Consider the following 24,402-nt stretch of genomic DNA (forward strand, 5'->3'; position numbering starts at 1 on the left):
TTTCTCTAAAACTGAGAAATGAAGCGATGATCTCTATTAGAAATAATTAAGACTGGTACCCCATGAAATCTCACAATCTTAGAAATATACAACTTAGCCAACTTCTGAAGAGAATAATATGTCCGAACAGGAATGAAGTGGGCAGACTTGGTCAACCGATCAACGATGACCCACACAGAATCCTTCTTAGTAGGTGTTAGAAGCAACCCATTAACGAAGTTCATAGTCACATGCTCCCATTTCTATATGGGAATCTTAACAGGTTGAAGCAAACTCGAAGGCAACTGATGTTCAGCCTTAACTTGCTGATACGCTAGACAACGAGAAACAAAATTTGTCACCTCCCGTTTTAAACCAGGCCACTAGTACAGTTCATGAAGATCCTGATACATCTTATTTCCACCGAGATGCATAGCATAAGGGCTATTATGCGCTTCCCTCAGAATAAAATGCCTCAAATCAGAATCTCTAGGTACACAAACCCGTCCTCGAAAACACAGAACCCTATCACTATTTATCCCAAAATAAGAAATACTACCATCCCTCAACTATTTACCTCGAATCTGATCAATCCAAGTCGTCTTAACTTGTAACTCGACTAATAGACTCCCATCATCAAACAGATTTAGACGAGAAAACATCGCCCTTAAATCAGACATTGCCCTATGACTTAGAGCATCGGCCACCACATTAGCCTTGTCGGGACGATACTTAATCGTGCAGTCGTAATCCTCAAGCAGTTCAATCCATCTACACTATCTAAGGTTCAACTCCTTTTGGGTAAGGAGATATTTAAGGCTTTTGTGATTGGTATAAATAATACATCTCTCATTATACAGATAGTGCCTCCAAATCTTTAAGGTAAAGACAACAATAGCTAACTCGAGATCATGCATCAGATAGTTGCCATCATGTGACTTAAGTTTTTGGGACGTATAAACCACAACCTTACCATCTTGTATCAGTACACAACCCCAACCGACATGAGATGCATCACTGTAAATCACGAACTCCTTACCAAATTTAGACTGTATCAGAATAAAAGCCTGAGCCAAAACAAATTTGAGCTTCTCAAAACTCGATTGCTGCTCATCAGTCCAAACAAAAAAAGAGTTCTAACGAAATAACTTAGTCAGAGGAGCCACAATTAACGAGAACTCCTCGATAAACCTCCGATAATAGCCTACAAGACTTAAAAAATTGTGGATCTCAAAAATTTTCCTAGGTTGTTTCAAATCAAGTACATCCTCAAATTTTTTAGGATCAACTCAGATCCCCTTTGCAGATAGCACATGCCTAGAAAAGTTACTTCCCTTAACTAGAATTCACACATGCTTAACTTAGCATAGAGCTATTTCTCTCGCAAAATCTGAAGAACTACTCTAAGATGCTCATCATGATCATCTTCAGTCTTAGAGTATACTAGAATATCGTCGATGAAGACCACGACGAACTGATCCAAATACGACTGGAAAACTTGGTTCATAAGATCCATGAATAGGCTGGAAACCCAGAAGATATTGTTATAAGCTAATCGACTATAATAGCTGCATTCAGATATCTTTACAATTCAAACATTATTCCACTAATTATTACAATCTTCATTAATCCCACATTATCTCATTCACTAAAGAAATCAATTTAGAAGAAATTTTCGGTTTATACATTCTTTAGATACCATACCTGAATAGGTTGATTACCCGAGAATAACCTTTTTTCAACAGTGACATTCCGTATCACGAATAATCTTCAACAAAAATCTAATATCTCTTCTAAAACTCTCTTTATTTGCTAACCCATTCTTGGCTCTGACCGCATTATTATTCATTCATCCACTGAACTCTTCGATTTTACACTTGTAAGCTTAATCAAGATAAATCTTGTGAATTATGTTATATAAAACTATACAGGTGAGGGGGTGAAGGTCGTAAAGCCTCTAAAGTTGACTCTCATATAAATACACATAACATAAAATTCATCATTAGCATATATTATAAAATATTTATTCATACCTTTATGAGTTTCTACTAATTATAAGCAACATTTTTACTCAAATACTTGAGTACCGCATTCAGCATTATCGGAATTAGCTCTGTTGGAAAACATCTCTCTCTAAAAATGAAACAAATCTCATCAAAGTCGGGAGATATCACATTATCATAGGTAATATAATGGCATTTATTTCTAGACTTCACACATGTTATGTAAGCTACTCGACTATAACCGCTGCATTCAGATATCTTTGCAATTCAAACATTATTCCACTGACTATTACAGTCTTCATTAATCCCACATTATCCCATACACTAAAGAAATCAATTCAGAAGAAATTTTTGGTTAATACATTATTTAGATACCATACCTGAATAGGTTGATTACCCGAGAATAACCTTTTTTTTCAACAACGACATTGCGTATCCCGAATGATCTTCAGAAAAATCTAATATCTCTTCTAGAACTCTCTTTACTTGCTAACCCATTCTCGACTCTGACCGCATTATTATTCATTCATCCATTGAACTCTTCGATTTACACTTGTGAGCTTCATCAAGATAAATCTTGTGAATTTCGTTATATAAAATTGTACAGGTGAGGGGGTGAAGGTCGTAAAGCCTCTAAATTTAACTCTCATATAAATACACATAATATAAAATTCATCATCAGCATGCATTATAAAACATTTATTCAAACCTTTATCAGTTTCTACTCATCATAAGCAACATTTTTACTCAAATACTTGAGTATCGCATTCAGCATTATCGGAATTAGCTCGGTTGGATAATATCTCTGTCTAAAAATGAAACAAATCTCATCATAGTCGGGAGATATCACACTATCACAGGTTATATAATGGCATGTATTTCTAGAATTCACACATGTTACGTTCAGCCCAAGAACTAACTAAATTGTAGCTCTGATACTAATAAATATAACACCCTTAACCTGTATCCGTCGCCGAAATAGAGTTATAGAGCATTATCAGAGTTTACATTTCAAAACTATCAAAAATTTTAAAACATTCAATTCATTACATCAAGCATAGAAAAATCAATCAATAACATACATGTCCCTTATACAAGCCCTCGAAGCCCTAAAAGCACATTAGAAACAAGTTAGGACTAAATCAGAAGCTTATAGAAATTTTCAAGAAATAATTAAAATTTTTAAAACTGCAGGGGTCACACGACCGTATGGCCAAGCTGTGTGACTTACATGGCCAAGAGGCATGCCCATGTCTTAGGTCGTGTGGACATTCATAGTAGGGACACACAGTTGTGTCTCAACCTGTATCCGTACTTGTGTAACTCACTGACTTGGGTCACATGGTCAAGCCACACGCTCGTGAACCAGGCTATGTACCCTTCGAAATGATCTCACGCGTCCGTGTGCAGGTCGTGTGCTAGGCCATGTAACAGCCTGACTTGCAACCCTTTGAAAACTACAGGGGACACACGGTCGTGTCGCCAGGTCGTGTGTCACACATGGCTGAGACACACGCCCCTGTCTCTACCCATGTGGACAAAAAAAAGGCAGTTTCCAAGCTATTTTTTCACCCATTCATGCATATACCTACAATCACTTTTGCAAATATAAACAAGCCTTTAATTTGCACTAAGACCATGCATAAACAAGCTATTCAAATATGGTACATAAGTATACAACCAATATGCCCAAAAGGTACCTCAATCAGAACAATTAAACATGTATATCTAAATGCTTAGTTTAGCCAAAACTTACCATTTTGTACACAAATCAAATCCACACTCATATGTACTTAATTTACCATTTAACATCATAAGCCATAAATACCAACTACATTTTTAATACCAAAATGACCATGTTCAACTTCCACCATCTAAGCATCATAAAGGCTATAAAGTCCTCCATCAAAAGGCCACATACGTATATCTACATATCAACTATTTCAATCATTCAAAATACCAAATTTACAAGCCAAAATATAATGGCTAAAACATCAACCAAAAATACCTATACATGTGCATATTTATCCAATTATCAATTAACTTGTTTCCATCCTAAAACTTAATATAATTGTTACATAATCACCACACCATATTAGATTCATGCCATATCTAGTTCAAAACCTTTCAAAAGTATACCATATCTTAACCATGTTGATGTCAATTCATCATATATCACTTTGACCATTCAAACATGCTTTAACACATTATCAAATTAACACATATCAACAAGGCACCAAATGTACCAAGGCTACATCACCCAAAATGGCATATACATGTCAAACTCATTACTAACGTTCAACTATCATCAACCATAAGTCCACCTATACATGCTATTATAACATTAACCAAGATATCGAAAAATATCGATATAATTGTTGGATAGTGCGATAGATCTCCGACGAGCTTCCAACCCGATCGAGCTTCTGATAATCTGAAAAGTAAAGGAAAGACAACTACGTAAGCAATGAATGCTTAGTAAGCTCGTATAAAATTTAGTCATATCAATCCATTTCAAATATGAAATTTATACATATCAAGAATACTTCTATACCGATACCGCAAGATTCATGAAATCATATTCAACAACTCACAAAGTGACTAAATCCATAATATCACATATACATATCATCTCTAGCAAAGTAGGATTTTAAATAACTTTAAACTTTTTTTCAAATTTTCTTATTTTCATTTGCATTTCATTACTTTCCATTGCATTTACTTTCTTTAACTTAAATAACAATATCAATTCAACTCATCATTCCCTTTTTCATCATTTTACACTTCAAGTATGAACTTACTATTTCATTACCTTTTCATACCCTTTTCACATGCATATCACACAAGACATAAGCATATCATTCAACCATAGCCACAAGCTAGTGCATTTAAACATAGCTCTTTTAGAATTAACCACATGATAAACCATTTCAATAGAAATTACATAATTTAAACCTTACCACTCTTTCATGATCACAAGTATATTTTCATTTAGGCACTTAACATTTCAATGCATAACTTATAAGTTTAACGTGGCATAATCCAACCACAATTTGGCCAAGGCCTAAGCATTTACACCAAACATGTTAGCATACAAGATATAAATCGTAGGCACATTAACATAAATAGCCATTTAGCCACAACATGTATCTTATGAGTTTATAACTTATTTCAACCTATATAATTTTCATGTATCATCATATCAAGGATGTTCATATATGTACATGTCATAAAACATATCGTTCTCTTACCGTTTCTTATCTGAATAATGCCCGTTGAACCATTTAAAATACCGTTGAATACTCGGGATAGCTCACACATAGTGTGTTAAATCATATAACTATAATTTGTCAATTCTTGTACATGTATGCTCACACGAGCTGTGAATCAGAATGCTTACATGAGTTGTAAATCAAAATGCTTACATGAGCTGTGAAAATGGGCTTGCTCACACAAGCTATGGGTCAGAACGTAGCTATACGATGCTGCTCACAAAAGTTGTAGAGTATCCACAAGACATGTCGGACCTTATCCATCGGTAGAACGTTCAGGACCAGCACCCGAATCATATAAACCCTAATGGCATGTCATTTGTATCCTATGAATTCCTAAGGTTCAAATGAGGCTCAGTAATCGTCATAAGTTGTTGGATTTAAGTCGTTTCATAACACGATAAATTTCATACTAACATATTTATATAGATTTAATCACAATATAATCACATATTAACATTAAATTTAATTAAAATTATACAGAATACAGTTCATACGAACTTACCTGGCTAAATTGCAAAAATACCAAAGTTTAGGGGTATTTTGGTAATTATCTATTTTTCTTGGTTTTCCACTTGATCTTGATATAAATTAATAATTTCATTCAATATATTAATTTAGACAATAAAAAAATCATTTTATGCAATTTTTTCATTTTTGACATTTTTACAAAATTGCCCTTAAAGTTTTACTTTTATTCAATTTAGTCCCTAAGCCCAAAACATGTAAATTAACCATTTTTACCCAAAATTGAGCATATTTGAATGTTCATGGTATCCAACACAGCTCATTCATACACAAATTTCACATTTAATCCTTACATTTTTACTATTTTAACAAATTAGTCCCTAATCAATAAATTCATCAAAAATCACTTAATAAAATACTTTTAAATAACAAATAATATTTCAAATTCATCAATTAACATTTAAAATCACAAGGTTCATCAATGGAAACATTCAAAATCTTTAATATTTTCAAAATCGAAGGTACGAGCTAGCTAGACCTAGTTGCAACAATCTCAAAAACATAAAAATTATTAAAAACGGATAGCTTAGGGACTTACATGCATAATTTTAACCATGGCTGAACCTAGCTTCATTTCCATAGAGTTTTCTTCTTCCAATTTCAGTGAAGAAGACACTAAAATGATGATAATAGTTTTTCTTTTATTTAATTAAAGTTCAATTATAAAATTACAATTTTGTCCATTTAAAATTCAACCAATTTTCAAGATTTTAATTTCCAAAAACCGTCCACTAAATTCTTAAATTTTCTAATTACCATTTAAGTCCCTTTTCCTTTATTCAATAAACCATTTAATCACTCAAATCAAATATTGACTAAATTTTACATCTTTTACAATTTAGTCTTTTTAATTAATTAACTATCGAAATGTTAAAATTTTTCAACAGAACTTTAATACCACCTTAATGACACTCCGTAAATATTTTTATAAATATTTACGGCTTGGTTGATATAAACAAGGTCCCGATATCTCAGTTTCTAAAATCACTTGACCTTAGGGTCATATCACTTGAACTTAATAAATCGCTTATAAATCATAATTTATCAAACCAAAAACCTTTTTAAAAACCATACTTGACTCATAAATATTAAATAATAATATTTATGAACTTTCTCGTAGAGTTTGGTGGCCCCGAAACTACTACTTCTGACACCACTGAAAAACGTGTTGTTACACTAGCACCATTAGACCGAAGTTGTTTAGTTACCGACCCACAGCTCACAGAACCAGAATGAGGTCCAACGACCCTCTCTAACACCCTAATCATGGCTTGGGACAATGCGTCATCCCTAGCCGAACGATTATGAGACCCAGTCTCAGTAGTAGGTGTAGTCGGGGTCTCACTTGTATCCAAATTAGGCATACTACCCATCGAGGACGACTCAGCTCGAGTTCCTCTACAGCGCCCGCCACACCCACGAGTACCATGGTCACACATTCCATGAGCACTAATCGTAATCATAGTTTTATCTACATTACAATGTTCTATGTATCAGTTTCAGTGTTTATTAGCAAGTATTTTATGCTTCAAATAATTATCAAAAGTAGTTTTAGAAATTTCAGAAATTTTCAGTCTCTAACTAACTCAGTTCAATTTTAATCATTTCAGAGTTTTCTAAATAAAGTATTTCTAAGTTAGAAGTACTTACAGGATCGACGTCGAAGACTCGGTATATCACAAACTTACTTTTCAAATTGAAACCAAACTTTACAAGAAAAATAGTTTTTACAAATATAATTTTGAACCTAAAATTTTCACAACTCAAGTTTTACAACCTGACTTTGATACCACTAAATGTAACACCCCAAACCCGACCTAGACGTTACGACTGAATTCGGAAGTGTTACGAAGGAAAGTTATAAATCCAACTTTTTTTCTTGAAATCATCATAAACCGTCGTCACTTAGTAAGCCCATTTTGTTTGGAAAACGTTTTGTGGTACTTTATTTAATTAAAATCATTGTTCGTTTACGTCTTTCAAATAAATTGAATATTTTTGCAGTGGAGTTTCATAAAACGTTATATTTTGGTAAACCGGGTTTGTTTTCTTAAAAATAGTTAATTTTGGAAAAACAGTCGTTTTTATAAAAATCGTTTCATCAATCGTCATGCTAGAAAACCAAAATAAAAATCCGAAACCAAAAACAATCCCAAAATTCTAGAGAGTCCAAATTACGCTTAACTCTCAAAACAGAAATTTAAATAAGCCAAATTCAAGTAATTAAAGTTTTACAGCAACGTGGACACAACCGACCTCCCATCGCACAAATCTGCCTAAGTTTAAGGGTTACTTGAAATCATCAAACATACAAAGAGTGAGTTTTCTTTTAAAACTCAGTGTGTAACCCATACGTATACAAAAATTCAGATTTGATCACAAGGCAGAACAGATACAAACATACACTTAATACAGAATCGTATCAGAATAGTACAGATGCAGATATATATAAATCTTACCTCCATCCTGTACACACCAACTCCGACCATACCAACATACTACGTAGGGTATAAAACACCCACCGAGCCCTACACACCACATAGTGTCCTCACGACACTTTCCAAAATAATCGTAGCAGTTCTGCCAGTATAATGGCGAGTTAACGCCTCACACATAACACTTTCTCCATATAATACATAACCCAACCCATAGTCAAATACAAACAGAAGTCAGATATATCTGAATAACATATACCAAAATATATATATCATGCATGCTCGTAAAACATATATTGAACATGCTTATACATAATAGATTAAACATTTAGAATCATATAACATACATTTAGGCGTTATTTACGTCAAAATCATACTAATAGAATAATATATTTCATGCTTTAAGGCTTATATAACACATACCAACCCCACGAAAGGCCCACAGTTGATCGGGACGACATGTACGACCCTTGAGAAAAATTCTAAAATTTGGGCCCACACGCCCATGTGGTCGACACGGCCCAAAATGGTCTAGACCATTTGTCACACACGGTCATGTGTTGCACAAGGCCTACCATATGGCCTGGCACACGGCCGTGTGGTATCGACAGGCCCTAATTTTAGCTTTTTTCGTTTACCGATTTTTAAGTTTTTCGTTACATATCTGGCTCGATTTTGATGCGAAAACAACCACGAGACCTCTAAAACTACCAACGAACAACAATCACACACACGAACTAAATCGTTAGAGTAAAACCCAATGATTCTCAATCTTTTCCAAGCCGAACGAAGAAAGCCAGGACATCCAAAACAGTAGCGATTCAAATGAACGATTTGTGAACAGAATCAAGGGAAGAAGAAAAAGGGACTTATAGAGAAAAGAAAGAAAGAAATGTTAAGAAAAAGAGGAGTTTTTGGGAAACAAGATAAAATTAAAATTAAGATAATAATCTCAACTCCCCACTACCCCACTAACAATCAAATCCCACCAAAACCGACCCATGATCCTTATCCAACTACCTCCGAATTTTAATTCTACCTAACCTCTACTACACTACCGGCACACACCCACAGAAACAAAAATTATTGCCAAACGCCCACTTAGGGATTTGAACATAATACCCTGGGCCAAGCTAACACTTACCATTTAAACCAGCAAGCTTATCCTTATATGAGTTGTTCGAAAATATAAAATAAGTCAAACAATTAAGGATAAGGCTAGGAACAAAAAAAATAGCAAAATTTCCAAAAGTGGAACTTGAACCCAAAACCTCAAATACACACTCATATCACTTAATCACCGAAGCAGATACTTATTTGTGACAAAATTCATGCAAACAAAATTTAATAAATTAGGGTGTTACAACTGTAATATAACATAATATAAATATTATAAACAATTATAAAAAAATATATAAGGAGATGAGTAATTAAAATAAAATTGCCAACCAAGGTTTCCATGGTTCTATTTCTAGAAAATAAATAAAAATAAAAAATTACACAATTTTTCACCACAAGGCATTCCTTGGGTCTTCAACCGGCATCGCTCCATCTTCTCCTTGCCATTGACTCCTTTTGGAAAAATTACATTTAAGTCCTATATTTGTTTTCGGCTCACAAGAATTCTATGAATTAAAAAAAAATAGTCCTATATGGATATGATAGTCCACGGTCAATTTCCTAAGAACCACAACCTTGGCAAAAAAATAACAATTATATAACACATATATAATATCACTTTCTATGTAATTGAATCATTTAATAAGAAGAGAAATCTATTTTGATTACATGTTAATACTTATAGGTAGAGCACAACCTGGCTCTTATACCAATTGTTGGAAAATCTAGTTTGGGAAATGCAACGAAAAATATATTTTAGGGAAAACTAGAGTTTTAAAAATTTTCTAAAACAAGAACTTTGTTGTGTTATCTAAAGTAATAAACACTATAATATTATATTAATAAAATATTATCAAGATAAGTATCAAATTAGATTTAATATTAAATCTTATTAAAATAATATTATTTTTGAAATAGTTAATCTGAAATCAAATTATTCGATAGAGTACTAGTATGAGTGTGATCCCTCCACTGCTCAACCGCCGAAGGCCCACTCGCCGGCCATGGAATATCGTCGTCGCCGACACCGACACCATCGTGTCCGATGGTGCCATCGCAGGTGCGACACCCTCACAACACCTTAAGTCGATTCAACTGTTGCCGATTCGGCTCGACCAGTCCGATCTAGCCATTGGGTGGACCGTCGGCCCAGTTTCACATACCAGGCCCAATTCAACCAATTTTTAGGTCTCTCATTTTGGATTCTCGAGCCTAATTTTCGATCTTAGATCCAATTTTAAGTTCAATTACCCATTGGGTCAATTTTCTGACTGGAAAATTAATTTTCAAAAATATCATATTAATTTTAATTAATTTGATTAGTTTAATTTTACTCGATCAAAATTAATTTTTCCAAAAATCACTTAGATTTTCCAAATTAATTTTTCAAGAAAATTCTTTAATAAAATTCTCTAGTTGAAAATTCTCACGACCGCCTAATATAATTCCACATAGAATAAATTGACTTAATTAAATTATTTCCAAAGTAGTAGAATTTTCTTCTAATTCAAATGTAGCTTGATCGAGTTTTTATTGAGCTAGCCGATGGACCAATCTACATACACAATTAGGCTCTAGTAATTGCAATTATGTCTAGAAGTATCGTTCTGATAATTCTTAATTTGCTTATCAAGAAGTCAGTCCACAAGAAGTACCATGATTGAAAAATCCCTATTAAATACTCTTTACAAAAGGAATTCATTCAACTGCTTCGTCCAATGACCTCGTCATGCATGTGTTACTCTCATATGATATCCTTGACTCCTTTGAGTTAATATGTTCATCCAATACAATCCTATTTTATCTCATTGTCACCATTGTGTCTTCTTAATAATTAATATGACCACTGTCAACAAATGACTATGATAAATTGCTCATTTGAGAACAAGTAACTCGTGGCCACGTTCTATATTTACCAATCCACACAATGCCAATAAGAGGATATTGTTAACTCTTTAATCGAGTTATGAATTCCACTATTGAAAGCCATATCATACACAAGTCATGTACCCAATATATCGGCTATGGGCTCGATCATCTCATAAGTCTTCACTTATATCAAAGCACATGAGTTAAATACTTATGGTTAATGACTAACTCAGGATTTAGGTAAATCACACTATGAATGTCACAAGTGAAGTAATTCACAAACGAAGTAATTCACAAACTGATTCAAAAGTAATTCATCTTGGATCCAGTCCAATGTGTCATTCTTCCAATGAATACATCTATGTCTCTACTCGTGGATTCAACTACTCTGATAGCCAAGACTAGTCATTTCCCCAATTGAAATTGTAGATGACATAATAATCATTCTAAGTATTTGAATCAAATGCTCTCTTTATTTCTTTTACAAGATTATAGACTCGTTTAGATTATCTACTAAATTAAGTTGTCTTTCTCGCTATGTAAACGTTCTTATAGTGTCACTTATAAGCAGTTTGAACTTAAACAATCAATGAGTTAATATTTGTTTGTTACAATTTTGTTATGCGTGCAAAACATGAAAGACAAAAACATAAAAGGCATAGTAGTGAAATGTGAAATTAACTTTATTTATTTGTTCAAATACATAAAAAACAATTACATGTTTACTACAATATGAGCAATTTCCCAACACAAAGTGTGGCGTACCTTAATCTTGAGTGGATGATGGACTATGTATATGTGACTCATATACTTTGATGTAAGTAAAAACTTGAGTTCAAATAGATAAGAAGCTGAAAGTTGGTGCGTTTGGTATACGACTTCTGTAGTATGTAGCATCATTTACAATAGTGGACTTCATAGCCTAAGACATGGGTAAATGATATCCTCTTATTGGCATTATATGATAGATGAAAAGTAAACGTGGTCATGGGTCTTTCTTCTTTGTGATGAATGCCTTACTTACTATTTGATAGTAATTGACTTTTCATGAAGGAAGATGTAATAGTTACTATGAGATAAAATAGGATCATATTGAGACGAGGAATTTATCCTAAGGAGATTAAGGATATCTTATGAAGGTAACACACCTATGACAAGGTCATTGGATGAGTATTGATCAAGTTGCTTTCGTAATGGTATGTGATTAGTGAAAGCTTAGTCACTATAGTGGAATAACTTCGTAACTAAATGAGTTTATAATTAATAGGCAAAAAGTAAGAACTTAATTATAAATCACTTGAGTCCTAATTACATATGTCCAATCGATCGCTCAAGTAGCTTGTTGAAACCAGAAATGAAATTGCATGTTGAATCAAATGAACATAAATGATAAACCATATCCTCCTACATTCGTAAGAATGTCATTGCCAATCAAGCTAAGACTCAACCGGCTAGCTAAAGTTTAACTTGGTTTTTATATTAATTTCTTATAAATATATTTTTCTTCTATATTATATATTAAGCCCCTAATTAAGTTAGTGTAAGGAGTCAATCTGAAAGATATTATATCATTTATAAAGTAAATTATATTATTTTAAAAGTATCTTGATATTTTTTGCTAAATTAGCTAAATATGCCGAAAAAAAAGTAAATTAGCCAAATTGGCCCCTTTTTTTAAATTTAGGGAAATGGGTTGTTTTTGGAGAGAGTGTGTGAAAACGCGACCAGCTGGACACGCTTTCTGCACAATTGGCTGGAAGGCACACCCAGCTGGACGCGCTTTCCATTTAAGTCGCATTTTCTGACTTCTATAATATAATCAGTTTCTCTAGTCAGATGGTTAAATGTTAGTGGTTTTTTCATTGAGTCCTGGGTTTGATTCTTCTTCCACTTACATTTTTATTTTTTATTTCATGTTATTTTAAGTTTTTTTGTATTTTTAATTAATATTTATAACATATTAGCTCCATTGGTTAAATGGTTAAATAATAATGATTTTATCATCGAGTCCTGAGTTCAATTCCTCTTCTTTAACACATTTGTAATTTTTATTTCATGTTGTTACAATAATTTTTTTAATTAATAAATATATTATTTTTAAAAAAATATTTTTAATTCATCTTTTTAATTAATAACTCTTTTATTTATAAAATCAAATAATTATTACAAATATCATTATTTTTAGTAAATATAATTTTTATATGTGTAGATTTTTTTGTCAATCCATATCATGAGTGTAGTAAATTTTAGTATTATATATTTTTGTATGTGTATTTAAAATATTTCACATATAAAACTAATGGTATTTAAAATATTTCACATATAAACATAAAAATAATAATTATATTTGAAATAATTATTTCATTTTATAATATTAGAAATCACTATACTTGTTATATATGTGGAGAAAATAAATATTTGACATATAAATATTATATATAAAGAAAAATATATCAAAAAAATTAGTTGATGTTTATATTATATATAAAGGACTTATTAATTTCAAATATTTTTAACATAATGATATATGTAAAATATATTTTTATTATATAATTACATAATTATTACTTGATTTTATGAATAAAAAACTTATTAATTAAAAAGATGAATTAAAAATAAAAAATAATATATTTATTATGTAACGCCCCAAAAGTTTGAATGTTTGACTAAGAAATATTAGCTTTGAGGTTAGGAGTTCGAGTCGTGCTTTTAAAAAGTTTTCCTATTTATTTTAGCATAACCTTTTTCCCTGAATAATTAATTTAAGTTTAATTCTGTAGAAAATTATTACAAGAATGAGCTTGATGGTTTGATGGTTAAGTTTTTGCATTCTCTTTGGTTTTGTGTTCGAATCTCGGCGTGTGCATTCGTAAATATTTTTGCTTATTGTTGAAATATTGACTGGTGGTTTTAACCATTAAAAAAAGTAACATTCTTTCTTTTTCTTTCTTCTTTTTTCTTCTTTTTTCTTTCTTCTTTTTTCTTCTTTTTTCTTTCTTCTTTTGTTGTTTGATTTTTCGTTCCTCTTTACCTTTTCTTAAAATTTTCTGGTTCGTTCCTTCTCGTTGGTTGTTGTTAAATCCTTGCAGTATATTCAGGTTAGTATGTACGTTGTATTGTTGATTGAAAGTTCATTGTGTAAATCTCGTTGTGAATTTCTTAAAAACGTCGGGTTGTTCTGTTGAAATGACTTTGTTTTTGTTGAGTCGAATTCTTGTGATTAAACGACTTTTGGCTTCTTTATTTTAGGCATAGGTGTCGGAGGTAGCGCTTCCTGATAGATTATTTGAATGGTTGCTGCTAATTCGTTGGTAAGCATTAATTTTGTTGGAAGTTTATGTTGAGGTTTTTGACATAGTTCAGTAAGGGTTAATTTGTGTGAATTAAGTTGTGGTAGTTGTTTCATTGGTTTTCGGTTGGTTAATTTAGGCTCTGGGATTCCATTGCGTTGTTTCTACGTCAAAACTACTTTAGGTGCGTACTGAAAACCTAACTTTCTACGAACTTCGGACGCCGAAAAACATGATTGTCGACGCTATACGTCCTACTATTTGCCACTATGGGCCACATGGGCGAAAGACAATGGCGTGTGTCCAGGCCATGTGACATATTATTTGTATATTAGGACCACACGAGCAAGTGACACGGACGTGTGTCAGGCCATGTAAGGCACATTGGCGATCACACGGTCATGTGCTACGGTGTGTGGACCAGTATTTTAAATTTTTCGTTAGGGCCGTAAATGTTGTTTCCAACAAATGTAGGCCTACCGTAGGGTCTGATTTGGTTATAAAATCCACTGGCTGATAATCTGTTTTTGTATCAACTGTTATTATGTACATAACAATGATATTGTAGACAAGCGAGTAAATGTAAGTTGTTTTAACTGGGTATGATCGAATCTGTTACCTGGCATACTTATATATGCATCTGTTAGTTTGCATCAGCATCGGAATTGAGACTTTATAAAGAAGTTAGTGTGACAAATTAATTACATGTTGAATCTGGTGGAGATTTATCATATTCTAATCTGGCAGCTATGCTGCGAACATTCTAAAACGTAACATATAGTCACTACGCGGTGTGTAGGGATGAATGGGTACTTGATGCCCTATACGGTGTGTTGGGATGAATGAAGATGGTATGTAACAAATGAGAAATCTATATTTGAATCTGATTTATTCTGCATCTGAATCTAAAATGTTCTGCATCTGTATTTGACATACCATGTAACTATATTCGACTTACTCTGCTCTATTTTGTATTTGATCCCGAGTACCGAATAATGTACGAGAAATGAAATTATAATTGTAGTTTATTGATCATTATTAAATGTAAGTTGCACACATTAGGTTGCAAACTCATTTAGTTGTTGTATGGATTTCAAGTGACCCCTAAACTTAGGCGGGTCGGCATGGCGAGAGCTTGGTGATCTCTTTACTTCTTATTTAATATTTATATGGATTTAGACTGTTATATGTGTTTCGGGTTTCAGACTATGAATTGGACTCCATATTGACTTAATTATATATGATCATGTTTGTCAAACTTTAAATAGTTAAAAAGTAGGTTTTTCTAAAATAATGTGATGTAATCCTCCAGACTTGGTCTTAACTAGGCCATGTATAAGGTGTTACATATTAATTAAAATTAATTAAAACTTAAAAAAACTTTAAACAACATAAAATAAAAATTACAAATGTGTTAGGAGGGGAATTAAACCTGGGATTCCAGGATCAATTTATTATTATTTAACCATTTAACCAAAAATACTAATATATGAAAATTATTAATTAAAAATAATAAAAAGCTTAAAACAACATAAAATAAAATATATAAATGTGACCTAAGAATAAAACCACTAATATTTAACCATATGACAAGAAAAAATTGGCTATATTAGAAAAGTAAAAAAATTGCGACTAAAATAGCATGCACTTTCACACACTCTTTTCAAAAAAAAAAAACCTACCTATTTGATCAATTAACTTTTTTTTTCCACATATTTAACTAATTTAACTTATAGTTTTATATCTTTATATATATAATACACATAATAAAATTTGATCTTATTTAAGATCATTTTACCATTTCAACTTATACGTCTTCGTTTGCTTTTATAAAGATATTTGTCATATGATTTTATTTTTCACTCAATGTACCATAGTCTAGTTTTTAATTATGTGATTAAATCCATGTTGTTCCGTCACATTAGTATATAACGTGAAAAATAAAATTAGGTAATAAATATAGTTATAAAAATTTTATATAAATATCAAATGAGGCTTTTCCTTAAAAAAAACACAAAAATAAATGAAGTTTTGATTAAATAATAAAATATAAGTGTTGAAAATTATAAAAACTAAGGTATTAGAATACCCTAAAAAATACTATAAAATAAAAGTATTTTATAAGAAAAACAGCTTGAAAAGAGGTTTTTAATATAAAAAATTTTACATAAAAAAGGAATGAATCATTTTTTATTTATTCAAGAAAACAGGCATTCATAATTTACATGAAAAATAGATAAGATACAACCAAAATTAATAAATATAAATCATATAAAAGGTTAAAAAATTTGTAAGATCAATTTAATTTTATACTAAAAATAACAATTATTATGATGATGTAATAAAAATCTGTTCAAAATATTTATAGCTTCGCAGGATGTTGTTACCGTTGTAGTTACATCCCAATTCAAAGGATTGAGTGCAAAATTTTCAAAAGAATAGAGAACCTAACTAGACAAATACATAATTTGTTTCTGTGAGAAAAATGTGTAACCATCAGACCAGACCAGACCACACTATTTGCTCTCTTAAACTTGGGCAGCATATCACCAAAATGAGAACACAAACAAAAGTAGTAATAAAGATTTGAAGCCTCACATTATTCACCATTTCCACTTGAAATCAACTTCAATCTACCTTTCTCTGCTCGTTTTACACCCTTCTGCCAAAAATATTAAAATTGTAACAACGCAAAGCTAAAGTCAATCAAATTCCATCCACTGAGCCAACAAATGGAAACAGCATCACATAAACAACTTTACTACTTCTTTAATTTAATTCATTCAATTGGTTTCTAACTGTACTTTTTCGCACCTACCTTTAAATTTTGAATGATTTTTTACCTCTGAATCATGATAGGTAACAAAGTTTTCTACTATAAGACTGTTCGTTGAGACGTTGAATGGTGTAAAAGTTCAGTCATGAGCAGTCAATACCATCCAACCATGATCACATAATGACTATATAACCTATTGGATAAACAGGTTGTGTATTCTATAGTATCCCCCTGGTTCATCAAATTAAAGTGCAAACAACAGGAAGAATAACTGAAAGAAAAACAAAAACTAATTGGTTAGATGTCCTTCCTTGAGTAAACCAGGGAAACCCCAAACAGATAAATAAAATCAAATGACACTTCGGCTAATTCAATTAAAGGATATCTCAGAGTAAAAGTAACCCCATTATCACGACATTCCAATTGAAACAATCATTAAAAGACAGGAAAACAGAAATTATCATGAGACTAAACATGCTGCAACCGTGCTCGAAGTACAAGAGCATATAACATGGGTAAGTTATTCAGTATAGATCCCAGCATGAAGAAATCAACAATATCAAATCACTCGAACTCGTAGAACACCAATAAATAAGGGGAGAAGAATGCATAGTAAGAAAAGAAAGTTTGCCTCAGCTCATTGTTCATTTGTCTCCTTACAAACACACTACATACAGCAAACAAAGGGTGTTTACAGCTGCAAATTCATGTCAAATTCAGATATACTGCAACTGACAAAGAGGTTGAGAGGCACAAACCTACCTATTTCAACTAGAAACTTTACCAAGCTCTGATGTCAATCAATTGACCTAATCTCTTATTCATTTTGGCCATATGTACCAAAGAATTCCATAATAGAAAAACTTGAACCATCAAACCTTAAGTTTCCATCCCCTTGCATGTTTTGAAATATACCAAAGTCCTTGCACCACCTTGACAAATGCCACTTAATTGGACCTCAAACTCTAGAAGGGAAAAATCATCCAGATTAAGATTATCTTTAGCTTTGGGAGAACTAAGAACTGATTTCCCACCAAAAGAGGCAGACAGGTTGCTAGCAATCGTCAAGGACTAGTCTCTAGTGTGAATTACTAAAAAGAAAACTTGATATTTCTTAATCCATAAAAGAATCGATAAAGCTAGAAGAGCAACTTAGCTAGAATGGCATACCATGAAAAATGACTATAGAAGATTAGCAACAAAATTTTATAGCTCCTGCTAGGGTGCTATGTGTATCCAACTTCTAGATCACACCCACTTAATGCAAATTCCCCAAAAGGAAGATGAAGTTTCATAAAAGGATCAAAGAGCAGAAATTATACTTGAATGAAATGTAAACTACGTATAAAACCCCAGAAGCAATTAAAGAAAAAGCTAGTTGCTTTTGTTCATCTACATGTAAAAGTTTACTGAACAATCGCACGTTAAGCAAAGCATGTGTTTAATCGAATGCTGAAATGCAAGAATTATTCTAGATCACACGAAGATATGCATAATTAACAATGAGAAGAAACCTAAATCCTCACCGTTGGTTGGACTGGAAGAGGATCAAGATCCACGGAGCGTATGGACATCTTAGCAATCTCACTAACTGCATCCTCTCTAACCCCAGGCACATCGCTGGTCAACTCCTCGTAGGCAGCCTCAAATGCCTCTTGCCAAAACCTCGGTAATCTAATCCGACGGCTGTTAGTGTACACATCCCACATGTGCTTCACCACCTTCTCTCTCTCCTCCATTTCCTAACCGAAAATGAAACAAGAAAAAGAAAAGAATTGAGTAGCGAGAAGTGAGAACAGAACTTTAGGCAAAAGCAGAATTAGAAAAAGAAAAAAGAAGAAAAGGAGAAAATTTGTGGGGAACATACGAGAACGTCTAGATCGTCGTGAATATGGCTATCAAAATCATCTGAAAAACGGTTGAGGTTACCGGCTGACCACCGGAGAGTAACGGTTCCGGTGAACATCGACCAGAATGCCAATAACAAAATCGCCGCTAAAGCCCAAAACTTGTAACGACCTTTACCAAATAAACTCGAATCTGAGCTTTCCTTCTTCACATTCGCTAACGCCGTTGTTGTCGTTGCGGTTGTCGTCGGCAGAGTATCGTCATTCTTCATTTCCTTTTTTCTTCTTGCGTTCTTTGTTTAGTAGAAATGGTGTGGACTTGGATTTGGAAGGAAACCGACAAAGGGAACTGATCTTTGATTCGCCGTTTTAATTTTGATCCATTTGCCGTTTTGAGGGAAAAGGACTGAATTAGTAATTGTATGTAAATGTCATTATATGCGGGCCACCACGCTTGATTAATTTGTGGACGATATTGACCGTTGATGTGAATCTGATGATAGATTTGACGGTTTTGCCAGTGTTCTTGTCAATTTCATTTCTCATGTAACCCACCGACTCCACACGGCGCCGTCTCTCACTTTGAGATCGCATTTCTTTTTAAGGTCAAATTCTGCTACTAGTCCTTATACTATGAGAAAGTTGTAGATCTAATCCTTATACTCTAATTTAGTTAGTCTTAATCTTTTTCTTTCTTGAATATTGATATTTCAATCCTAATCCAATCGGTAACAGCTAGGTTAGATCCTGCTATTAGTTACTTACTATGCTAAAATTGCGAATTTAGTCTCTAGTTTTCAATTTAATTATTTTTAATCTTTATACTTTTCAAATTTTGAAATTTCAGTCTTGACTTAAACCGTACCCATTAAATTCATTAATTAAAATGGTATTATGCATATAATAATATATTTATAGCATTAAATTTTAAAAATATCATAAATTAAAGTTTAGTTAAATTTGAAATTTCAAAATTTACAAAATTATTTGTAAGAATTTGAGTTACGGAAGGTAAAAAAAAAATAACATTGGAGTTTTCTAATTAGCTTTTTTTAGTACAAATATTAATTTTTAAATCAATAAAACTTTTATTTTTCATTAACGAAATCAAATAAAAAAATAAAACAACAATAATGTTCTAAGAAGCAATTAAGGGAGAAATCTATCCCAACCCAACAGACTAATGCTAGAGACGTTGAAATTATTAGTAGCAAAATCCAAAACCAAAATAGCATAAAGAAAAGAAGGAAAATCATTCCAACTAGAACGAAATGCTGATGATTATGAGCTGCTCTATTAGCACGGAAGGATATTAGTTGAAATTGAGATTTCTAACGTAAATAGTCGTGAACAATGGTGCCAAACTAGGAGATGTCTTGCTTCAGTTTAGTAATAGCATGGACAGCCTCCTGGCAATCGGTTCATGCAGCCAAGACAAAGCCTCTCTTATCGACATGATTTTAATAAGTTTCGCTTCCATCCCGACCCCCAACGATCCAGACAAGCCTTTGACAAAATGGCCAGAGGGGTCACGAACAAGAATCCCAAAGCCCCATCCACATTGGATTTCATCCAACCTTCCGGTGGTCTTTCCCAGCCATTTGTAGTACCTGCAGCTGTTTGAAACTTTCCCGAGCATCGTTCCAATCCTGCAAATAACCATCACAAAAAGACACAATTCGATTAGGAGACTCGTCAACAGATTTCCAGCAAAGAAGGTTTCAATGGAACCAAAAACTCCAAGCTATAAGCAAAACCCCATTCTGCTGTGCAAGACCAGCATTTGAAATATAATACACAAGAAGTTCATGCACCGATTGGAAATTTGTACTAATACCAACACACTGCCAAGCATCGACAGCCTTAGAGCAATGCAACAAGATTGTTACGGTGAATTGATTTCATTTCTGCAAAATTCCTTTACCAGATTGTTAAGGTGTTGGAGTTCATTGGAAAGAAAGAAGGGCTGCAACTTCCATCTGGTTTTGCGGCCCGCATTGCTGAAAAGTCAAACTGGAATTTGAAGATGGAGAGAGAGGGACGGTGAGTGGAGGGGGAGAAAGAGGGGGCGGTGGACGGGGAAGGGAAAGGTCATTTATTTTTATTTTATTTAATTATATTTTAATAAGACGATGACTTAGTGAAATTTGATTGGTTAACATTTTTCTTTTACTGAGGGCAGTAACAGCAGGTATCAATTTCTGTAACGGAATTAAAGTTTAGTATCATAAAAAATAATTTAGGTACTTAACTCAAATAAATCTAATAGCTTAGGTAGCTATTATCAATTAAACCTTTTCATTTAAAAAATATTATGCAAATACTACTTTTTCCCATATATATATAAGCTTAAACGAGTGGATCGATCAATAGGCCAGCATGTAAAGTTATCTCTTTTGGAATATTTAAATAATAAATTTTACACAAAAGTGAAAAAAGAATGCAGAAAAATCTAATAGGGAATACGAACCTTTTAGCATTAAGCATCTTGTAAAGCAAATGGCCAGTAACTTATCAAGTGTTTTACTGAGTCACTATAGTTAATTATACAAATATTTTTTAATTAAAATAAGTTATATTATTTGAGGATAATTTAATTTTTTTATTTAAATAAATAAATAATAATTTGTATATGATAAGATTTGAGTCCAAACCAAATTACATTTGTAAAACTTTCAATTTAACACTCAATTAAAGTTTTAGTTTGATATTTTTATACATTTCAATTTTTATTATACACATTTTATTACATTCATCAATTGTATATATATATTAATGTATTTGATTAAATTAGCATCACAAGTTAACTCAACACCAACTCAAGATTGATAACAATACCGTGATAAATAATTTTAATCTAATTTTTTTCATTTTAATATTGTACATATTTCATGTGTTATTATTAATTAGTTTCAAAATGTACATTTTATTATTTATTATATATTATTTTTAAACACGCATTTATATTCTAAATTTGTGATTTCCACATACATACACATATAATAAGATTTCTTATATATAATATATTTTAACTAGAATATATATCCGTTTATTATATTTATATTGAAAATTTATTTAGATAGCATGAAATGTATACCATATATATATTTTTTTATTTTTTTAACAATATCAATAACCTTACCGGCTAATATATCAGTAGCGTTTGTTTTTTTTAAGCTCAAATTTTACTATTATACTTTATATTATGTATGAGTTGTGGATTTAGTATATGTATTTTAACTTAGTTATTTTTAATTTTTATATATTTAGAATTTAGAAATTTTAGTTTTAGCCAAATAATAACTACTAAATTCATAAAGTTAAGTTATGCTATTTTTAAAAATTGATGTGTCAAGCGTATTAGCACGTGTAATGCTATGGTTGTTTATTATTTAGTTAAATTTTTTATTAGTCCCTATACTTTTCAAATTAGTCAATTTTAGTCCTTATACTTTTCAAATTTTAAAATATTAGTCCTGACCCAGACAATAACAGTTAAATCTGTTTGGTTAAATTTAATTATTAGTCATGTACTATGTGTACAGTTGTAGTTTTAGTCCATATTCTTCGATTGGACCATTCTAAGTCCCTATACTTTTTGAATTTAGAAAATTTTAGTTTTGACGCAAATGACAGTTGTTAATCCATTAATTAGATTTTTAGTTAGTAATATGTGAAAATAATAAGTTGACATGGCATTACACATATGATAATATATTTGGCACATCAGATTTTGAAAATAACAGAACTTTTTGTAATGAATTTAACAATTATTGTTTGGTGATAACTGGAATTTTAAAATTTAGAAAGTACAAGGACTAAATGACCAAATAAAAGTTCAAGGATTAAATCTACAACTTTTGCAAAGTATAGGGACTAATAGAAGAAATTAACTTTGCTATTTTCACATATTATTCACAAAAAATCAGTTAATAGATTTAACACCTTTCGTTTACATTAAGACTAAAATTTTGAAATTCCAAAAATATAGTCACTAAGAATGCTCCAATTGGTGAACTTGGACTAAATCTATAACTTTAATCATAATACAAGATTAATGACATAATTTAACTAAACAAATTTAACTGTTATCATTGGGTCAAGGTAAATTTTCAAAATTCAAAAAGTATAAATACTAAAATTGATCAAATTGAAGTATAAATACTAAATCCACAATTTATATAAAGTACAAGGTGTAATAGTAGAATTTGACTTTTTTGTATTAACTATGACTTTAATATGTTAGACTTTGATATATTATGGAAATATAAAAGGCATATTTATGAGTCAAAATGCTTGTTGTGAGCACTGTCAAATGTTCGATTTCGTTTAATGGGGGAGATTGGGCCAATCTTGCATAATCAGGGGTTGTATCAAGGGATCCGTTGTCGCCTTATTTATTCACCCTTTTGCACCGAAGATCTTAGTTACTTGATAAAAAGGCCAAGTCTAGAAGTAATTTGCATAGGATTTCAGTTTGTAGAAGAGGTCCCAGTGTCTCTCATTTATTTTCGCTTCAATACTAGGCTTCCTATTTGCAATACCATTATGGCTTCTCTGGGTGTATTTAACTTGATAGATCATGGTCTTATTGGTCTTCCATCATTGGTTGGGCGTAAAAGAGAACAATTAAGCAAGAAAAATTTTCGTTGGAAGAACAAGTTGCTTTCAAGACTAGGAAAGGAGGTACTGCTCAAAGTTTATTGTATGAGTGCATTCTAGTGGCAATGACCGTAAGGGAATTTGTTGAGTGGCTTAGGAAAGGTTATGTGCTCCCAAAAAGTTTGAAGGTATGGGGTTTCGTGTTCTTTATTGTTTCAATTTAGTTGTGCTTGGTAAACAAGCCTCACGATGTGGAGTTATGCCTCGTATTTTTCGATTTTTTTTCTTAGTTAAACTATATTTTTAGTTTCCCACTTAAACTTTTATTAGTGCAGGTTATTTTAATATTAGTTTCCCAGTTAAACTCTGTTTTTAGTTTCTCACTTAAACTTTGATTAGTGTAGGTTATTTTAATATTATTTGACCTACAAATTTAGCCTATAAGTAGATCCTTTTTTCACATTAGAAAAATAATTTATTACACATTTAGGTATTAGCTTTTATAAGCTTTTAGAGAATTTTGGGTTTACGTTTTATGGGTTCTTATTTTGAATTTTAAAGTTTAGTTTTATCTTAATCTTTTGTGCTCTACGTTCTTTCCGTTATAGTGAAATTATCTTTACCCGTGGTTTTTTTATCTTTTTCGGAGGGTTTTTCCACTTAAAATATTTGTGTTCGATCT

The 24,402-nt window shown here is 31.9% G+C and overlaps 2 protein-coding genes across 4 annotated transcripts; both read right to left on the minus strand.

Moving 5' to 3' along the window:
- Positions 1–16,829: 16,829 nt before the first annotated feature.
- On the minus strand, positions 16,830–19,538 carry LOC121203056 (uncharacterized). 3 transcript variants are annotated; one of them, XM_041106501.1, is made up of 3 exons: positions 19,139–19,538; positions 18,798–19,013; positions 16,830–17,157 (listed from the first exon to the last, which is right to left on the minus strand). In XM_041106501.1, exons 1-3 carry the CDS (start codon positions 19,388–19,390, stop codon positions 17,095–17,097), a joined length of 531 nt encoding a protein of 176 aa, XP_040962435.1. In that variant the 5' UTR covers positions 19,391–19,538; the 3' UTR covers positions 16,830–17,094. The 3 variants fall into 3 exon arrangements, with proteins under 3 accessions (XP_040962435.1, XP_040962436.1, XP_040962437.1); XM_041106502.1 differs by having other exon boundaries at positions 16,830–17,154; positions 19,139–19,521; XM_041106503.1 differs by having other exon boundaries at positions 16,830–17,542; positions 19,139–19,521.
- A 648-nt stretch (positions 19,539–20,186) lies between these two features.
- On the minus strand, positions 20,187–21,230 carry LOC107905340 (uncharacterized). Its single transcript, XM_016831989.2, has 2 exons — positions 21,043–21,230; positions 20,187–20,767 (listed from the first exon to the last, which is right to left on the minus strand). The coding sequence occupies exons 1-2, from the start codon at positions 21,114–21,116 to the stop codon at positions 20,500–20,502; spliced, it is 342 nt and encodes a 113-aa protein (XP_016687478.2). The 5' UTR covers positions 21,117–21,230; the 3' UTR covers positions 20,187–20,499.
- Positions 21,231–24,402: the final 3,172 nt, after the last annotated feature.

The sequence above is a fragment of the Gossypium hirsutum genome, chromosome D11 (assembly GCF_007990345.1).
Source record: "Gossypium hirsutum isolate 1008001.06 chromosome D11, Gossypium_hirsutum_v2.1, whole genome shotgun sequence".
Lineage (NCBI taxonomy): Eukaryota > Viridiplantae > Streptophyta > Magnoliopsida > Malvales > Malvaceae > Gossypium > Gossypium hirsutum.

What these genes read in the sequence shown, in the direction of transcription:
- LOC121203056 (XM_041106501.1), bottom strand. Translation starts at nt 19,390, where the DNA reads ATGAAGAATGACGATACTCTGCCGACGACAACCGCAACGACAACAACG. An exon ending in ACGACGATCTAGACGTTCTC is followed by an intron (nt 19,014 to 19,138) that starts GTATGTTCCCCA and finishes ATTTTCGGTTAG; the next exon opens with GAAATGGAGGAGAGAGAGAA. An exon ending in CTCTTCCAGTCCAACCAACG is followed by an intron (nt 17,158 to 18,797) that starts GTGAGGATTTAG and finishes TATTTTTGGCAG; the next exon opens with AAGGGTGTAAAACGAGCAGA.
- LOC107905340 (XM_016831989.2), bottom strand. Translation starts at nt 21,116, where the DNA reads ATGCGGGCCGCAAAACCAGATGGAAGTTGCAGCCCTTCTTTCTTTCCA. An exon ending in TCCAACACCTTAACAATCTG is followed by an intron (nt 20,768 to 21,042) that starts GTAAAGGAATTT and finishes GGTTATTTGCAG; the next exon opens with GATTGGAACGATGCTCGGGA.